The sequence below is a fragment of the Canis lupus genome, chromosome 22, assembly GCF_048164855.1.
Source record: "Canis lupus baileyi chromosome 22, mCanLup2.hap1, whole genome shotgun sequence".
Lineage (NCBI taxonomy): Eukaryota > Metazoa > Chordata > Mammalia > Carnivora > Canidae > Canis > Canis lupus.
Genome location: NC_132859.1, coordinates 24437166 through 24457774, shown reverse-complemented (window position 1 = coordinate 24457774; position 20609 = coordinate 24437166). Strand labels below are relative to the sequence as shown.

Genomic DNA, 20609 nt, shown 5'->3' with positions numbered 1-20609 from the left:
CCTTAGGTTTCACATTGAATATTAACATATATAATTGGGAATATTCAATTGTCAGAATTGTTTGGTCACTAATTTAGCGTTATTTTTAATAAGGGATAACGTTTTATGTGTTAGAAATATAAGTGCAACTAAAGGAAAAGATAAAAACTGGGGGAAGTTTTTATAAAAATGAGATTAATATTTAAGTCTGTCATGGAATATGTACATAGGAACATACATATTTGCATTTCTTTATAAATGTTTTCTCTTAATATTATATTCTTTTTTTAAAAATAGGAATATCGTTCAGAAAAATCTCTTGAAGAACTGAGTAAACTTATGCCACCAGAATGCCATTGGTATGATCCTTGTTTCTGATACGAATTTCTACTTTTTTTAAAATCGAAGTATAATTAGCATACAGTGTTATATTCATTTCAAGTGTATAATAAAATGATTCAGCAGTTTTATATATTACTCAGTACTCATCACTGTAAGTGTACTCTTAATTGCTTTTATCTCTTTCACCCATACCCCTTCCCATCCTCTGGCAGCCACCAGCTTGTTCTCAGTTTTTAAGAGTCTGTTTTTACATTTGTCACTTTTTTCATTGTTCATTTGTTTTGCTTCTTAAATTTCATATATGAGTGAAATTATATGATATTTGTCTTCTTCTGTCTTAATTTCACTTAGCATTATACCCTCTAGATCCATCTATGTTATTGCAAATGGTGAAATCTCATTCCTTTTTATGGCTGAGTATATTCCTCTGTGTGTGTGTGTACACCACATCTCTTTCATCTAGTTATCTATGGATGCACATTTGGGTTGCTTCCATATCTTCTCCTATTGCAAATAATGCTGCAGTAAACATAGGGGTGCATATATCTTTTTGAATTAGTGGTTTCATTTTCTTTAGGTAAATACCTAGTAGTGGAATTACTGGATTATATGATATTTTTACCAGTTACTGGATCATACTCTATTTTTAATTTTTTGAGAAATGTCCATACTGTTTTTGCACATTGGCTCCCCCAGTTTGTATTCCCACCAGCAGTGTATGAAGATTCCTTCCTCTCCACATCCTCACCAACACTTGTTTCTAGTATTTTTGATTGTAAAAATTCTGATGGTTGTAAAGTGATCTTATTGTGGTTTTGATTTGCATTCCCTGGTGATTAGTGATGTTGAGCATGTTTTCATATGTCTGTTGGCCATCTGTGCATCTTTGGAAAACTGTCTATTCATGTCCTCTGCCTATCTTTAATCAGATTATTATTTTATTTTTATTTATTTATTTTTTTTAGTGTTGAGTTGTAGGAATTCTTTATAAATTTTGGATATTAACCCCTTATTGGGTATATTATTTGCAAATATCTTCTCCATTAAGTAGGTTGCTATTTTTTTAATGGTTTCCTTTGCTGTGTACAAGCTTTTTGTTTAGTCCTAATAGTTAATTTTTGCTTTTGTTTCCCTGGCCTGAGGAAGGAAGAATGTTTCTGTGGTGATGTCAAAGAAATTACAACCTGTGTTTTCTTCTAGGTGTTTTATAGTTTTGGGTCTTATATTTTGGTCCTTAATCCATTTTGAGTTATATTTCTGTGGTGTAAGAAAGTGGTCCAGTTATTCTTTTGCATGTAGCTTTCCAGTTTTCCCAACACTGTTTATTGAAGAGACTGTCTTTTCCCCATTGTATATTCTTGCCTCTTTTGTTGTAGGTTAATTGACCATTTAAGTGTGGATTTATTTCTGGGCTCTCTATTCTGTTCTGTTGATCTATGTGTCTGTCTTCCCATTTGTATCATATTCAATTTCTTTCATCAGTGTTTTAAAGTTTTTAGAGTATAAATCTTTCACCTGTGGATAAATATATTCCTGGGTATTTTATTCTTTTTGGTACAATTGTAAATGGGATTTTTTTTAAATTTCTCTTTCTCCTTCATTATTATTGCATAGAAACGCAGCAGATTTCTGTATATTAATTTTGTATCCAGTGTCTTTACTGAAATCAATGTCTTTACTGGATCACAGTTCCAGCAGTTTTTAGGTGGAATCTGTAGGGTTTTTTTTTTTTTTTAAGGTTTTATTTATTTACTCATGAGGGACAGAGAGAGAGAGAGAGAGGCAGAGACACAGGCAGAGGGAGAAACAGATTCCATGCAGGGAGCCTGATGTGGGACTCGATCCCGGGTCTCCAGAATCAGGCCCTGGGCTGAAGGCAGTGCTAAACCGCTGAGCCACTGGGGCTGCCCGGGTTTTTCTATATATAGTAACATGTCACCTGTGAATAGTGACAGTTTTATTTCCTCCTTAGCAATTGGACGCCTTTTATTTATTTTTTTTCTTGTCTGATTGCTGTGGCAAGGCTTCTAATTACTGTGTTGAATAAAAGTGGTGAAAGTAGACATCCTTGCCTTGTTCTTGATATTAAAGGAAAAGTCTGTTTTTCACCATTGAGTATGATGTTAGTTGTGGGTTTCTCATAGAAGACTTTTATTATGTTGATGTATGTTCCCTCTAAACTTAATTGTTGCGTTTTTGTCATGAATGGATGTTGTACTTTGTTAAATGCTTTTTCTGCATCTGTTGAGATGATCATACAGTTTTTATCCTTTCTTTTGTTAATGTGATGCATTAATCATGCTGATTAATTTGGAAATATTGAACCACCCTTGCATTCCTGGAATAAATGCCATTTGATTGTGGTGAATGATGTTTTTAATATGTTGTTGAATTTTGTTTGCTTATATTTTGTTGAGGATTTTTACATTTGTGCTCATCAGAGATATTGGGTTGTAGTTTTTGTTTTTTGTAGTGTGTTAATCTGGTTTTGATGTCAGGGTAATGCTGGCATCATGTAATAAATTTTGAAACTTTCCTTTGTCTTCTACTTTTTGGAATTGTTTGAGAAGAATAAATATTAACTCTTCTTTAAATGTTTGGTAAAATTCACCTGTGAATCCATCTCGTCTTGGACTTTTATTGGGAATTTTTTGACTACTGATTCAATTGCATTGCTAGGAGTTGGTCTTTTTAATTTTCCTTCTTCCTGATTCAGTCTTGGAAGGTTATATATTTTTAGGAATTTATCTATTTCTTCAAAGTTGTCCAATTTGTTGGCATATAATTTGTTGTAATATTCTTTTATAATCCTTTGTGTTTCTGTGATATCAGTAGTTATTTTTAATACATCCTTTCTGATTTTATTTATTTGCGTCCTCTCCTTGAGGAGTCTGGCTAAAGGTTTATCAATTTTGTTGATCTTCTCAAAGAACTGGCTCCTGGCTTTATTGATCTATTGTTTTTTTAGTCTCTATTTTATTTCTGTTTCAATCTTTATTATTTTCTTTTTTCTACTGGCTTTGACTTTATTCTCTGTTTTCCAACTCTAAGTATAAGGTTTACTTGAGATTTTTCTTGTTTCTGGAAGTAGGCCTGTATTGCTATAAACTTCCCTCTTAGAACAATTATTTTCGGTGTCCCAAAGATTTTGGACCATTGATTTTCTTTCTTCTTCTTTCCTTTTTTTGTTTTTTGTTTTTTTGTTTTTGTTTTTGTTTTTTTTAGAAAAATCAAGGAAACAGTGCTTTGAATGACAAATTAATTGAAATTTACCTAACATACAATATTCAGAGCAGTCCATCCAAAAACCGTGGATTACATATTCTTTTCAAGAGAACATGGAACATTCTTCAGAGTAGATCATATATTAGGCCACAAAACAAGTCTCAAGAAATTCATAAAGATTGAAATTAGATTGTGCATCTTTTCTGACTGCAGTGGTATGAAACTGGAAATCAATCACAAGAAAAATTTGGAAAGAGCACACATACAATGGAATTCAAAGAGCAAATAAAAAAATACATGGAGATAAATGAAAATGGATATGCACTCTTAAAAATAGAAATCGAGTGTGAGTAGTACCAGTAGTAACAAATGGTGATACCAGATCTGTCCAAACATGGTAGAAATCATTAGGCTGACGTGAAAAATTCATGTTCTATTCAATGTAGGAAGTTGTAATATTAAAACTTTAAAGTACTGATTTTGCGATTCTTGAGACACGGATTTATTTAACAGGTTTTTTTTTTTGCGTGTGTGTGTGTGTGTGTGTGTGTGAGACTATGTGTTAAGCACTGTTGGGGTTACAGTGATGCACAATCAAACAGACCCAGATGAAGAAGAAGAGTGCTACAACTTAACTGGTCATTTTTTCCAATGCCTTTTTTGTCCTCTGAACATCTTAATTACCAAGAATAGAAAAATAATTATTTGCTTAGTTTCTTATATTTGAGTTAGCTTCTTTGAAGTGATTATAATACTACAACATATTTTTCCTCAGGCAAGCCCACTAGAAATAATTTTTAAAAATAAGTGATGTGTCTTTCTTTTTTCAGCCATAGTTGTTTCTGTTTCATGTTACAGTGTACGTGAAGGAAAATTGGAACATACACTAGCTCGAGACTTGGTTCCAGGTGATACAGTTTACCTTTCTGTTGGAGACAGAGTTCCTGCTGATTTACGCTTATTTGAGGTAAGTTTGGTGTGTCAATTTCTTTGGGCTGCTTTAACAATGTACCATAGCTTGGGTCGCTTATAAACAACAGAAGAGTATTTTGCGTAGTTCTGGAGGCTGGGGAATCCAAGATCAAGGGTCCAGCCCAGTTGCGTTCTAGTGAGGGCCCTCTTTTCGGGTTCATAGCTGTGCCTTCTCTCTGTCCTCACATGGTGGAAGGGGCTGGGGAGCCCTCTTTGATGCTCTTACAAGAACACTAATCCTGTTCGTGAGAGCTCCATCCTCTTTACCTAAGCACATCTGAAAAGTCATACCTGCTAATACCTCATGTTTGAGACTTTGGATTTCAATATATAAAGTTGAGTGGGGGACGCAAATATTGAGACCATCGCATTTGGTGATCTTTTTGTGAGAAATGAAAATACTTGGATGTAGACTAAAGAATAGATGTTAGTAATTTTAAGAATGCATAGCTGATTTGGACTCTTTGTTTAAAAAGTGCCATGTAGTAAACGTGTTTTGTTTTCTTAAAATATATTTATCTTTACCACAGAGTCTTTTGAGGTATACATTAGTGAATCAGCCTATCTTTATGGAAATGTGTGTTAGGTCTTGCGGAAGACACAAAGATGATGTAATGAGTTCTTGTGATCAGGGAGCACACTATTTGTGTACGTAAATCACTCACAATAAAATAAGATACAGTCTGGTAAGTGACTAAGAGAAGTACAAAGAATGGAGTGTAAAAACTTAGAGAAAGGAGCAATTTACCTCTGATTTCAGTGAAAATCAGGAAATGTTTCAGACAACAACGTGGCTTTGATGGTGAGAATGGAAAGGTAGTACTGGACAGAGATGTGGAAGACCACGAAGCAGCAGTATTCAGATCCCTGGGAATGTCCCAGTGTATAATACCGGGGTAGATAGAATATGTTAAGGGTAGAAAATGTATGATGGAATCAGATTCAAGGGGGCCTTGGATACAAAGCTCTACTTCAGATTTTACTGGTTAGGAATTGGCTTTAATTTTTTTTTTTTTTTAAAGATTTTATTTATTTATTCATGATAGTCACAGAGAGAGAGAGAGAGAGAGAGAGAGAGGCAGAGCGAGAAGCAGGCTCCATGCACCGGGAGCCCGACGTGGGATTCGATCCCGGGTCTCCAGGATCACGCCCTGGGCCAAAGGCAGGCGCCAAACCGCTGCGCCACCCAGGGATCCCAGGAATTGGCTTTAAAGGTCATATGCAGCTGGCAAATGATCTTGCCCTTAATCTGGTCACAGTGTATAGAATAGATTGACAGGCTAGAAAATGGAGTTAGGCATCTAGTTTAGCATGCCAGTCGCATCTACTTTTGGAATTAACAGGCTATTCATTAACACCTATAGAGCTGTCAGTCTTTGAGAACATTCAGATTTTGGGACATAAAAAGTATTCAGAGGTTATAGAAAGCTTCAAGAACCTTTCTGAACTGTAATAACAGACTTCATTTAATCCTGAAGCAATGGCCTTTTTTCCAAATATTTAAAATTTCTCCTTAGGAAGATACCCGATTGCTTTAATTGGTGAGTGGAAATAATTGATAATATAACAAGTGTTGGGAATATTGTTTATTTTGCTTTATCACTTTCTGCCTTTATCTTTTTATGTTACATCTGTTTTTACTCATTTCTTCTCCCTTCCTTCTATTCCTAATACTTGGTTTATGACAAGACCTTGGATTATCATTCTTTAGACTTTTGGTTGGCCTGTCACTTGATATAAATTATCTTCCCTTTCCTCAGAGGGCCCTAATTTGAATTCTTGGAGTTTATGTCATCATCATTTATTCTGGAGTGCTTCTCTTTCAGTTTAGAAGCAGACCTCCTCATTGGGGTAGTAAGTAGATGGTGTTTCCCTTTATTTGAACATTTTGAGCAGTATAATGACATAGAAACTTTAAAACAGGGGTGCCTGGGTGGCTCAGTGGTTGAGTGTCTGCCTTTTGCTTGGTGTGATCTGAGGGTCCTGGGATTGAGTCCGGCATCGGGCTCCCTGTGGGGAGCCTACTTCTTCCTCTGCCTATGTCTCTGCCTCTCTGTCTCTCTCATGAATAAATAATTAAAATCTTAAAAAAAAAAAAGAAACTTTAAAACACCATTTGACTTGATAAAGTATATTAGAGTTTTCATTTAAATAAGGGTTAATCTAAGAATTATTTCAAAGTTCATGTGCAACTGGGAAAAAGGTAGAGTTCTGGACTAGTATATATCTTCTCCACTTAGCAAATATACTTTAAAGACTTACTGTGAGTTCAGTAAGGGAATTTTTGACCTTTTAAAGCTTGATGTGTAAAAATTGAAAGCATGTACTTTGTGGAGTGATGGGTTGTTACTGTTTTCCTCCTGCCATTAATTTTTTAGACACTTTCATTAGCATGTGTTTTATTTGACAGTGCTAAAGTTAGGTTGATTTTCTTCTGGTTAATCCATGTTTACATATATAGTTGAACATCTTTGGTTCCCTCTATCACTTCTTGTTCTGTTCATTTTACCTATCACCTTGGTACCTCAAGCAGGCTTTTACAACAACTTTTGTAGTAGATTAAGATAACTTTTCTAAAAGATTTGAACCTTTGTGCTGCTTCTAGATTTAAACACACTAACCTATGACATAATAAGGCTATTAAGGTAAATTTCTCTTCTGGACACAGAGGCTACTAGCTTCTGGAATTAGGTTGGCTTATTGGAGTGTTATTTGCTGAATTTGGCTTTGGTGATCTTTGGATGATTTTAAGGCTAGCTGGTCATTTGATGTTCTTGTATGAAATAAGCTCTTCATTAAGATTTAAAGGAAACCAAAAACTCACATGCCTTTGAGATATTATTGATTTCTCAAAACAAAGTGTGTGGATTTCACTTTAGAAAAAGGAAGTGTTTGGACTTCCACTGTATCGTTCTCCTCTTGTGGGTGCTGTGGTCTATCAAGGTTGCACTCTAGCATAGTCATGCTGCCACTCTAGGGTTCCTGTCATAAATTTTGAAGGTTCAGATTTTGACTATAAAACTTGCCTGGGCATTCAGTTGCATCTTGTCTGCAAGTTCAGTAATATGGCTGCTATGCAACTTTTATTTAGTATTATCTCTTAGTAGGCTGTGTCTTAAGTTAGGTCTGGCTGCTGTGATTAGATACCATAAACTGGGTGGATTGAGAGAGTGATTGCTCTCTCTTCTTCTACTTCTTGTAAAGCCACTAATCCCATTACGAGGGCCTCACCCACAGGAGTTCATCTGACCCTGATTACCTCCCAAGAGAATTATCATCACATTGGAGAGTAAAGCTTCAACATGAATTTTACTGGGACAAAATTCAGTCCGTAGCAGGTGGACACTGTCATTTGTAAATCCTTTTCAAGGAAGATTAATTTTGATGACTTTAGGAATTCTGCATTTTGTTCTCTTGCCTGACTCATTTTCCATAGCCAGGGAATGAACCAGTATGTGTTGGTGACAGTAACCTTGCCAGCTTAGGAGCCTTAGAGTCAGTGGTGGAGCTGGGACAGTAAAATTTAGAGGAATTGAGCTATGGGTATGTTTTCCAGTTTTTTCCCTGTGGGTTTTTATTTTAATTTTTAAAAGTATCTGAGAATAGACACCACTTGACCATTAATTGGTGATTGTTAATGGATTGGTCAGACTATGACTTTAGGTGAAGGAGTCTTATACACCGTACCTACATAATAGTACATTTTGCCTTTTTGGAAATGTAGCGTATTTTACTTACTGTTGCAGGTAAAGTCTGTATCAGTATTTGTACCAAGAAGTCTTTGTAAGAGAAAACAATAAGAGTGAAAGGAAAAGAGGGTTTCATTTTTTTGTTGAAAATATTTTACCTCTCTTAGGTTTAACTTTCTAAGCCTGAAATGTTGCCTGAAAATCTAAGATTTTCTTTTATTTGAAGTTCTGAATGATTAATTCCATTGACACTTTCTTTTGTGGCTCCCTTGCTTGTGGTTAGCCTATATCATTCTTTAAAGTTATCCTCAAGATCTAGACATTGGATACAGCTGCCTTCTTTTTTTTTTTTTTAAGTTTTTGATATGATTTTCTAAATGTATCAAATTTTCTAATGAGAACTACCAGTTATATGCCTGATGGCCAAGAATTAGCTATTTTTATGATCCTAGATTATTAATTGGACCATTTAAACCTGAGCCAAAAGATATCTCCACTAGGAGTCAAAGCCCACTGGGGCCATGCTCAGAAATCCAAACTTAAAATAAACAAATTGGCATTATATAGTGAACCTTTTTACCTCACGAATCCATGTATTTTGTTATAGGATAATATTTCAACTAAGTTTTTGGTGTCTTCAGGGCTGTTTCTTCCTATTCCTCAGTTCCCAAGTGAAAACCAAAGATAATGAGCACAGATCTATTTTGGCTACCTACCAATGGAAGGAGTCAAAGAGTCTTCTTGACAGAAACCTTACTTAGCCTTTATGTCCCTTTCTGTAAAGCATACAGTTTTGTGCACACTCTTGGTAAGAACCACTAACAAGCACTTTTCTCTGTGTTGGCTAATTTCATTAGATAGGAGCTATCTTTCTGTGTCAGAGCATTGTGACTTATTAAGTTACAAAATGTATTTTCCATTTACTCAGTGAAAAGCTTGATATTCTGGTGAAACTCAGATTCTAATTAAATTTGCAATGCTTTTTGAAAAAAATTCTTTCAAACATTTGCTGGAATATAAGCACATGTAATGATAGGTTAAATTTACTTAATTTGGTAATGGAGCTAACTTAGGCAAAATGTAATGCCTCTCTTTGGAAATTGGTGTGTGTCATGAGGTCATTTTAGGCGCTTTGTTTCAGTATTGTGTATAGAACACTGTATGAGGCTTCAGAGCTAGGATGTAAAAAAAGACACTTTCTACTGGGAGACACCAACTTGCAAACAACTGTGATTCAAGGAATAAAATGTGTCTTATGGATTGACCATGTGAGCTTAGATAATCCACTTAACTGTTTATAGGTCTCTGTTTTTTCATTGTGACAGAGAGTTGCCCCAGGGCATTATATCCTAACTTTTAAGGTACATAGGAATCATCTTGATTCTGGCCTATCTGCCACATATAAAAAGATTTAAAAAAACAAAGCACAACTTCATTGAGATATAACTCACATTCAAAACAATTTACACGTTTAAAATCCATTATTCAGTGGCTTTCTGTATAGTCTGAGTTGTGCGACTATCACCATTCACTATATTCTCTACCCTGCCTCAGAGCCTTATATCCACTAAATTGCTTGTTGTGTCTGTATACATGTGCCTATTCTGGACATTTCATTATAAGTGGAATTAAATAATATGTAGCCTTTTGTATCTGGCTTCTTTCAGTTAACAGTGTTTTCAGGGTTCATCCATGTGTAGCATGTATCAGTATTTCATTGCTTTTTATTGCCAAATGATATTCCATTGTATGTATATGCCACACAAATGTAAATCCATTTATATTTAAAGTGATTATTTATAGAGGACTTTCTTATGCAATTTTGCTATTTGTTTTCTATATGTGCTATATTTTTTATGTTCCTCACTTTCTCCAGTCTCTCCTTTTTTTGTTTGATATTTTAAAAAAAATATACTTTGATTACCTCCTGAATTTTTTTTCTGTATACGTTTTAAATATTTCCTTAGTGGTAATGATGTGGATTACAGTTAATGTCCTAAATTTAAAACAGTGTTTTGAATTGATACCAACTTTAATAGCATGCAAAAACTTAGCTTCTATACAGCTTACTTTTCTTCCACCTTTATGTTGTCACAAATTACATTTTTATGCATTCTGTGCCCATTAACCATACATTTGTAATAAGTATTTTATATAAATCAGATAGGAAAAATGGAGGAGTTACAAAGTCAGAATACAATAATGTTGGCATTTATATTTCCTTGTATAGTAACCTTTACTGGAGTTGTTATTTTTTCATTTGACTTTGAGTTACTTTCTACTTTCTTTTTGTTTTAGCTTGAAGGAGTCTCCTTTAGCCTTTCTTCTGGGCATGTCTGCTAGCAATGAATTATTTTAGCTTTTGTTTAAGTGGGAATGTCTTAATTTTTCTTCATTTTTGAAAGATAGTTTTGCTGGGTGTAGACTTCTTTTTGATCTTTTTTTTTTTCTTTCATCACTTTAGATAGGTCTGCTGGTCCTAGCCTCCATGGTTTCTTTTTTTTTTTTTTTTAATTTTTTTTTTTAATTTATTTATGATAGTCACACAGAGAGAGAGAGAGAGAGAGAGGCAGAGACACAGGCAGAGGGAGAAGCAGGCTCCATGCACTGGGAGCCCGACGTGGGATTCGATCCCGGGTCTCCAGGATCGCGCCCTGGGCCAAAGGCAGGCACTAAACCGCTGTGCCACCCAGGGATCCCGCCTCCATGGTTTCTAATAAGAAATGGCTGCTAATCTTATTGAGGAGTACATGATGAGTTACTTCACCTTTGTTGTTTTAAAGATTGTGTCTTTGTCTTTCAAGAGTTTAATTATGTCCATCAGTCTAGATGGCTTTGAGTGTTTTCTATTTGGAGTTTATTGAGCTTCTTTGATATATAGAATCATGTCTTACTGAATTTGGGAAGTTTTCATTCGTTATCTCTGCAAATATTCTTTCTGCCCATTTCTTTGTTTTCCCCTCTGAGACTCATATTATACTTATGTTGGTATGCTTGAACAGGTACCTTAAGCTCTGTTCATTTTTCTTTATTTTTTTTTCTCTTTATCCTTTAGACTGGTTAATTTCAATTGTCCTATCTTTTTGTTTGCTCATAGTTTTTCCTCCTTGTTCAGATCTGCTGTTGAACCCTCTCCAGGGAACTTACCATTTCACTTGTACTTTGAGCATCAGGATTTCTGTTTGTTTCCTTTTTATGTTTTCTTTCTCTTAATTGATAGTCTTTTTTTAAAAAATTGTTTTCCTGATTTCCTTTAGTTTTCTGTTCATGGTATTCTTTACTTTATTGAACATATTTAAGACAGTTGATTTAAAGTCTTTTTAGTAAGTTCAGTGTCTGGCCTTGCTCGGGGACGATTTCTGTCAGTTCATATTTTGTGAATAGGTCATACTTTTTGTATTTGTGATTTTTTTTGTTGAAAACTTTGTATTTTGAATGTTATACTGTTGTAATTCTGTACAGTAGATTCTACCTTTCCTCAAAGTTTGTTGTTTTCGATTATTGAGAGTTGCAGTGGTTGAATTTTAGTGATTTTTCTTTAAGAAAATTACTTTTTTTTTTTTTGCAAAGACTGTATTCTTTTTGTGTGTGGTCACTGATGTTTCTGTCCATTATCTCAGCAGTCAGCCTTATCTTTCTCAATCCAAAGAGGAAAATCAATTACTATTCTCCTGGTCTTTGTAGCTTATCTTTGAGTTGGGGCATCTTTTTTTTTTTTTTTTTAATATTTTATTATTCATGAGAGACAGAGAATAGAGAGAGGCAGAGACACAGGCAGAGGGAGAAGCAGGCTCCATGCAGGAAGCCTGATGTGGGACTCGATCCCAGGACTGCAGGATCACGCCCTGTGCCAAAGGCAGGCACTAAACTCCTGAGCCACCCAGGGATCCCCGTGTTGGGGCACCTCTTGATCATTGAGCCTTGTCTGTCTACAATGCTGCCTTCACCTTCACTTGCTTATGCCAAATCCACAGATCTATCAGGGTGCAAGTCCAGGATCTTCTCAGGTCTTTCTGAGCACACAGCTGTTTATAAGCCTGTATTTTTCACTCTGTCTTCCCTGGTATATGTGGCAGCCCTTCCAAGCCTTTATTCTCTCACAAAACTTCCTCCTCAGCTTCTTTCTCCCAGTCTTTTGGTTGTGTTTTCTGCTTGCCTTATTCCTAGTCACTTCCCGGCTAGTATATGTCCTTAATCTTTTGGCAGACATCCAGAAAGTCACTGTAGCTGCCCTGGAGTGAGGTTGTGAAATAAATATTAGCCTATGCACCAGTCCCCCAAGGAACTGCCAGAAAGGTTAAACACACAAGTACAGTATTTTAAGAACGAAGTCTGGGCAGCCCGGGTGGCTCAGTGGTTTGGCGCCGCCTTCGGCCCAGGGCGTGATCCTGGAGACCCGGGATTGAGTCCCACGTCGGGCTCCCTGCATGGAGCCTACTTCTCCCTCTGCCTGTGTCTCTGCCTCTGCCTCTCTCTCTCGTGTGTCTATCATGAATAAATAAATAAAATCTTAAAAAAAAAAAAAAAGAACGAAGTCTTTTTTTAAGCCCCCACTGCCAGTAAGCTGCAACAGAAAGAAAAGCTTCTGTCCCCACAGCCAGCACTGCTTCTCTGGGCAGTGGGGAATAGTTGATATGTAAACAGAAATGCCACAGTGCCTTCTTACCAAAATTCAGCTTTTTCTTCATTAAGCACTTCCTTGGTTGTTTTAAGGTTTTGATTCTAGAGTTGATTCTGTTAGTTTTTGCCAGCCTATGATTAGTACAGGGACCGATTCTTTGACTGCCCTATTCACCAGTTTTTATATCAAATTTAGTGTATTTTTTTGATAGGTCAATTTGATAAATTGATTTGCAGTTTGTTACTCCCTCTCTTATTGTAATTTTTCACTGAAACTTTGCTTTTAAAAGTTTCTGAATTATTAACTTATATACAGATTTGTAAAAAAAAGCATTTTTTTAATTAGCTGTCAAAAGAAATTGAGTAGAATATTGGAGAAGGTATATGGTGTTTTTGTGGAATTTAGAAACATTCCTATTTACTAAAAACTTTGATGTAATCACTTTGGAAAGGATGTATATTTCTGAAGTAGTATTGTCGTTATACAGCTTGGAAAACCCATCCATATGTAGAGCACTGGGAATGTTGGTTCTCTTAGATTGTATAAGCTTGAGCTGTGCTTAGTGTTTTGTCTGATTTTTATAGATCATTGGTTAAAAAGCATTGTGAGCTGAGGAATGCTATTTATGTTTAAAATTTTGAAGAGAAAACTTTTTTCTCATTAACTGTTGAGAATTTAAGAGACGATATGGGAGGGTTTGAAGTGAGACTTATAGCCTCTTTGTTTTTAGATTCTCATTTCATATTGGTAGGAAAGGACTGTTGGAAAAGTAGATCCCTTTTTGAAATTTGATTTCTTTTCATAGTCTTAGCGAAATATCCTAGAAATCATTGTTAACCAAATACTGGTCTTTAAGTTATTAACAACTTGATCACATTGAATCTTTCTGGCACATAAGTCAGAAAGTTTAATAATTCATGTAAATATCTATCATGGGATAAAATCCATTTCATGTAGGCCTTTTTAGTAATTTGTAACACTTGGTGGTCATGTGGGTAGGCTGGATCCAAAAACCTAGTGGATGCTTCCACTGGGAGCAGCTTCATGCCAGGATAGAAATCAAGTATGAGTAGGAGAAAGTGAAAACAGAGTCTATTGAATAGTGTGAGTGAGAGAGAATAGCAGACAGAGTGGGAGACTTGGAAAGGAGAGGAGAATGAGTCTTGTTGTTTGGAGTTAGGAGTTTATATTAGAAAGAGGTCTAGGGTTTGTGGTCCTTCAGGAATTCTGAGTAGGGTCCAATCAGAGGTGAGTGTCAGGTGAACAAAGGTGTTATTCCATAAGTGACTGAAAGTAGAGGGTGTTGATGCCAGTGTCAGCTGAGGTTTGTTCAGAGCTAATGTCCTAGAATGTGTTTGGGATCTGGCTCTGGCTCTTCTTGGATGTTGTCAGGTGTTTGGAGCCTAGGACAAAACTGAGAGAATGTTAACTTTCTTGCTACCTCCTTGAAATGGGAACACGGCTTCTTTGGCTGATTCAGAAACAAAATACAGAACATGAGTAAATGAGGGCTAACAGAAAAATAGCAGAGATGGAGTTTTTCTAAAATGGAGTTCCTTCAGCTTCCCTACTTTAGTCGGTTAGGCTTTGATTGTTAATAAACTAGAGCTCATGAAGAAGTTTTAATTACATTTTCCTTCATTTGAATAAACAGTAAGAGGAATCTTAATTTTTGAGACCAAAAGTAAGAAATTTTGTCGTGATTAGTCAGCTGCAGATGATTAGTTTGGAATTTTCTTCTGGGGGAAAAGCCATTTCTGATTTGCTTTTAATCTAGACTAGAGAAGTAATTGATTTAGCAGCATACAACAAGCCTTTCTTTAAGAATTTATTTGTAGTTGCCAGTTGTTCCATATTATCTATAATTTTTTTAAGCAGTCGTTTTTTGCTTTTCAGGAAAACTTTGTGACTTTGGCTCGTAATTTCTTTCTGCCTAATGTTGTATAGGTTTATCCTATGAAGTTTTTCAACCTTTTCTATTCTGTAGGTGTTAAATATTAAGATACAGATTATGTATGCATTTTGATTCTTATTTATATTCTGACTTTTGAACTGTGTTGTGTCTATTCACATCTCTAGTAGAGTGCCTGAGGAATAATGAAGAGTAAGTGAAACATAATCAGTTTCCCTATTTATTAACAGTTCTTCTGAAGGTTTAATGTTTAAACTTTGGCTAGAAGGCATGGAGCTGGCTGGTTCTTTAATTTCATTATATCCCACCTTTCCCTTTCTCATAAATGCAGCGGATAAGTGACTCTAATATCTTTCTTCTCAGATGAATTAAATTGTGACTTTGTTAAACTGTAATAGGCTTGCCTAATTCATTAAATACCACCTTCTTGGAAATGACTTCCTTCCCCTCACTCCCTCCTGTGGAAACTCTTGTAATCACCATTAAGAGAAAATAAGTTATAACTTAAAAAATAGTCTTGTTCAGGGCACCTGACTGGCTCAGTCAGAAGAGAATGCAACTCTTGATCTTGGGTCTTAAGTTTGAGCTCCACATTGGATATAGAGATTACTTAAATACATAAAATTTAAAAAATAATTCCTGCTCAGCAGACAGTTGAGATCTGTGCAGTTTGCTACATTGTATGATTTGGACAAATTTTATCAATATATATATATATTTTTAATTAAGCTCTAGGCCTAACGTGGGGCTTGAACTCACAACCCTGAAGAGCCAGCCAGGTGCCCCATTGAAAATATATTTTTGATCTTATCTACAAAGTTACAATTTATATTTATGTATACTATAAATAACACAAATAATTATATATTAATAAATAATAATTATAAATAGTTGTATATATTATATATGAATAAAGATCTAAAACTCCCTTTTTTCCCCACATGAGTTTCTACAGTAGACAGAATTGATGCTATTGTGCTAAAAATGATGTCTCTTTTTTGTAGAAAACCATGATTTGAACAAAAGTTTCTATTAAATGGTTATTGAACTGCTAAGGTTGACACTGAAGAGCTAGATCACTGACAGAGCTAATAAAGCTATGCTTTTCTTCCTTTTTTAAAAAGTCAGATTATTTTCATATTCTTTGTTTTAATAGGCAGCTACTACATGTTAGTATTTATCCATGTTTAAAATTTATGTTTGGGATCCCTGGGTGGCGCAGCGGTTTGGCGCCTGCCTTTGGCCCAGGGCACGATCCTGGAGACCCAGGATCGAATCCCACGTCGGGCTCCCGGTGCATGAAGCCTGCTTCTCCCTCTGCCTGTGTCTCTGCCTCTCTCTCCCTCTCTCTGTGTGACTATCATAAATAAATAAAAATTAAAAAAAATAATAAAAAAATAAAATTTATGTTTAAAGTTGAAAGTCTAAAAAAAAAAGTTGAAAGTCTTCAGTGGGAAAACATTAATTTTGCTTTCCTCAGAGAGAAGTTCTATAGATATTCGTAAGTTAATTGTTTTTAAAATTAGCAGGTCTTATTTCTAATTAAGAGTCAGAAAATTACATACAGTTTTGATTTTTTATGGCAAGCATTAGAGAAGAGCTTGCTAAATAAAAACTTTGTTTGATTTGCAATTCAAAAAAATACATAATTTAAAAATATATCTTAATGTCTTCTAGAAGTACTAATAAAACTAGAGAAGAGAAATAGTTTGCAAATTGATTCTCTAAATAGTTAACAGGAATTTGGAGTTCATCGTCAGCTCAGCGTTTGGGTTTTATCTCCCTCCATAGCTTACTATTTGTGTGATGTTGGGCGAATTACTTAACCTTTCAAAGTGTCTTTAAAAGAGGAGGGGATGATAATAATGGTACCTGCTTCACTGGAGTTGTTAGTAGCTAAGTAGTTGATAGTAGATAACTTAGCATAGGTATGTAGCAAAGTGCCTTTCAGATAGTAAGCAGTGAAATGTTAGTTGATTGCTTTTAGTACTTGTATCATCTTTGAAGAATGACCTAGCCTTTTTTTTTTTTTTTTACCTTGGTAATAGAATATATTAGTGTGAAAAATTATGTAGTTCTAAGTTTAATTTGGAAAGAAAAGTCAAATAAATATGTTCCCTTAATAAAGAAAAATTCCTTTTCCTTTGAACATGGACATTGAAACATTGAAACATTGAAAAAACTTTAAAAAGTTTTTTGTAGTTGGAAAAAAAAATTTTGTAGTTGGACTAAAGTAATGAAACCAGATATTCCTGGCCTGTGTTTGTATACATAATTACAGAAAATGGGAAGCTTTTTAAAGACTGAAGGACTAGCGATCTGTGCTTTAAGGAAAACTTTTTATGTGCTGATTTTGATAGTAAAATCTATAACATTTGCATGCTATTAAACTTCCAGAAATACTAACACAGTTTAGTCTCTTTGAAATTACGTGATATAATTTATTTTGTTTCCGAACATTTTTTAGCTTTATGATCTAATCTGTAAACTCTTTTTTTTTTTTTTTTTTTAATCTGTAAACTCTTGATTATATTTGCAAAATTATGTGTCTGCCTAGCACTGGAACACACCAGGCCTATTCCTACCCTCATAGTCTTTGTATTTTTTGCTTTCTTTGCCTAGATCACTTTCATCCTGATTGTGGCCCATCCTTGGGCCCTCGGGTTAATCATGGTTCTACAAAAGGGTCACCTACTTTTGTTAGATGTTCTCTCCTTTATCTAAAATGTCACTCTCTATCCTAATGCATTTTTTCCTATCAGGTATTATATTACATATTCTTGTTTGCTTATTTTTAGATACTTTCCCATAAGAATAAGAGCTGAGGGCAGGAACTTAGTTTTGTTTACTGCTGATTCCCACTGTGTATAATATAATACAGGGTCTGGCATTAATAAATATTTGTTAAGTGAATGAATCAATGAGATTGATGAATTAAGATATAATTTACTTTATAGATAGGGATAATCAGTGAGCCAGTTTTTAATATTTTCTTTTTTTTTAGAAGATTTTATTTATTCATTCATAAGAGACAGAGAGAGAGAAAGAGAGAGAGAGACAGACAGACAGGCAGAGGGAGAAGTGGGCTCCATGCAGGGAGCCCAACGTGGGACTCGATCCCGGGTCTCCAGGATCACGCCCTGGGCTGAAGGCAGCGCTAAACCGCTGAGCCATCCGGGCTGCACCAGTTTTTAATATTTTCTATGAGACATTTATCTTTATGAAAAAAAATGAACCATTTAAAAGTTGAGATTTATTATCTACCGCCTACCACCTGCCCCCCCCCCCACCAAAACCCAGCAGGAGTCCAGGTTTAGAGTATTTTATACATAGTACGCGCTGTCAATCAAGAGGCCTAATTGAGAACACCGGCTCAATTTATAATAGCAAAAAGACTGCATAGTCATTTAATTGCTCTTGGTTTATTCCCTTGTTTCTTTTCTAGAATCTATCTCAGTGCCTGGTACACAGTTAAGGTAGCCAATAATTTGTTTTTTGGGTGAGTGAATTAACTTGTAAAATGAGTAATACCATGCACTGGGTCTTAGTTTCTCAAAGTGTCTTAAAGACCCTAGAATAAGACCTTCTGGAATAAAACGGATCAAAGAAATTTGTGAAATACTATTCATTGATTCTCAAAGTATGCCTCAGAATCACCTGCATGGCTTATAAATACGTCTTTTAGGTTTACCCTGCCCACCTCCATATTTGAAGTAGGGTAGTGAATTTCTAACAAGTTCTGAAAAGGTAGGGAGAGGTAATTTTGGTTATGTGGGACCGCACTTTGACAGTCCCTGTTGTATCTGTATTCCATTTGAGGTTATTCACACAGACCTGTTGAAGGTTTACGGAAGCACTACCAAAGCTGTTTAGCTCTTAACTCAGTATTTCCAAAACTTATTTGAATTTGGTACCCATTCTGTGTGTATGTGTGTGATCTGCCAATCGCATTATACTCAGTGTCTTTGAACATCCTTGGAACTATTGTTCTGTGGCTCATACTTTCAGAAACAAAGCCAGGTCACATCTGCAGTGTTTCTCACTTATAGAATGAGGATTCCTTCCTTCCTTCCTTCCTTCCTTCCTTCCTTCCTTCCTTCCTTCCTTCCTTCCTCCCTCCCTCCCTCCCTCCCTCCCTCCCTCCCTCCCTCCCTTTCTTTTTTCTTTCTTTTCTCTTTTTTTCTGCATGCTAGAGTAGGTTAAAACTTAATTGTATTAGGAGTGAAATTGTGTTAGGGCTGAAACCCTTAGAATTGAATCCTGTTGCTTGGATGAAATCTAATATGATATTCATGATCTGCATGGAAACATTATATACGTTTTTGATTTTTGCTGATCTACATTGGGTTCAATGTAAGGATGTATATAGCAAGTTTCTTAGTTTCATGAAAATTGAGCCCAAAATGATGAAATGATTTCTTTCTCAGTACCTTTTATATCTTGTATTTATATTTCTCTTTCTAGGTAGCTTTTTTTTAAATTTGCCAAACACATTTTTGTAACTTCAGAGCATGGCAAAATTAGGAAGTAATACTTTATCATGAGAATTGTTTTCTCTAGATAAAGTCAAATCTCAGATAGTGTTCTTTTTCTCTAGTTGAATTTTGAAATTTGCTAATTTTATCTCCCAGTGTAGCATTTATTTTGCATGTTGCATTTTGCTGACTTCACTTCATATTTTAAATATGGTTGTACTTGTTCTGGGTCTTCTTAGAGTAATGGATATAATAAAAGATTTGAGTAATTATTAGGGGATATTTGAGGAAGAAGTGATGGTTACAAACTCTTCAGATATTAAATGTAGCAGAATCTTCAAACTTGAACTTAATGGAGTGCTTTATATTCTCCAAGGCTGTGGATCTTTCCATTGATGAATCCAGCTTGACAGGAGAGACAACACCTTGTTCTAAGGTGACCGCTCCTCAGCCAGCTGCAACTAATGGAGATCTTGCATCAAGAAGTAACATTGCTTTCATGGGAACACTGGTCAGATGTGGCAAAGCAAAGGTAATTTTTTCCTCTTGTTTTGAAAGTAGTAGTTCCTTTGTTTTCAACCTTTTTTTTTTTTTTTTTTTAGTTCTAATTTTGTGTGGTTCTTTTAAAATTATATGACAAAGAAATGACAGAATTGAACCTAACTTGTAGCCACTGTGTGTGAGACTAAGAAGCTATGTCCCTGAGGCATAATATTCCATAGTTCTGCCATTTGCCAGATAATGGAGCCTTTATTTTTTTATTTTATTTTTTAAAAGATTTTATTTATTTATTCATGAGAGACACACACAGAGAGAGGCAGAGACACAGGCAGAGGGAGAAGCAGGCTCCATGCAGGGAGCCTGACATGGGACTTGATCCTGGGTATCCAGGATCAGGCCCTGGGCTAAATAAAGGTGGTGCTGAACTGCTGAGCCACCAGGCTGCCCGATAATGGAGCCTTTAAAAACATAGTCCTCAGTAGCCGTTCTTTTTTTCATTTGTTTATTTTAGATAGAAACAGCAGTACATGGATATGTTCATTACTAGCTAAATAAAATTTTAATTTAATTGATAATGGTACTGGCTGTAATATTCTGTCCACATATCATTCACTTAATGATGGATTTTAGCTATTCTTTTTCCTGGATTCACAAATATAAAAGACATGATTCAGTAGCATTTGAAGGGAAAAATAAACTACATTAAAGGTCTCTCTTGAGTATAAGACAGTTTTGAATTTCAGAAATATTGATATAGACAAAGAATGAGCCTCAGAGGGACACCTGGGTGGCGCAGCAGTTGAGCATCTGCCGTTGGCTCAGGGCATGATCCCGGGGTCTGGGGATCGAGACCTGCTTTGGGATCCCTGTGAGAAGCCTGCTTACCCCTCTGC

At 35.5% G+C, this 20609-nt stretch overlaps 1 protein-coding gene across 6 annotated transcripts in view; it reads left to right on the top strand.

Moving 5' to 3' along the window:
• ATP2C1 (ATPase secretory pathway Ca2+ transporting 1) overlaps window positions 1–20609 on the top strand; it is a 136302-nt gene that overhangs the window by 52306 nt on the left and 63387 nt on the right. For all 6 annotated transcript variants that reach the window (XM_072792777.1, XM_072792779.1, XM_072792776.1 and 3 more), the window contains 3 exons: window positions 277–338; window positions 4405–4513; window positions 19592–19747. In XM_072792777.1, coding sequence (XP_072648878.1) covers window positions 277–338; window positions 4405–4513; window positions 19592–19747 — 327 coding nt within the window. The remainder of the gene's footprint in view (window positions 1–276; window positions 339–4404; window positions 4514–19591; window positions 19748–20609) is intronic.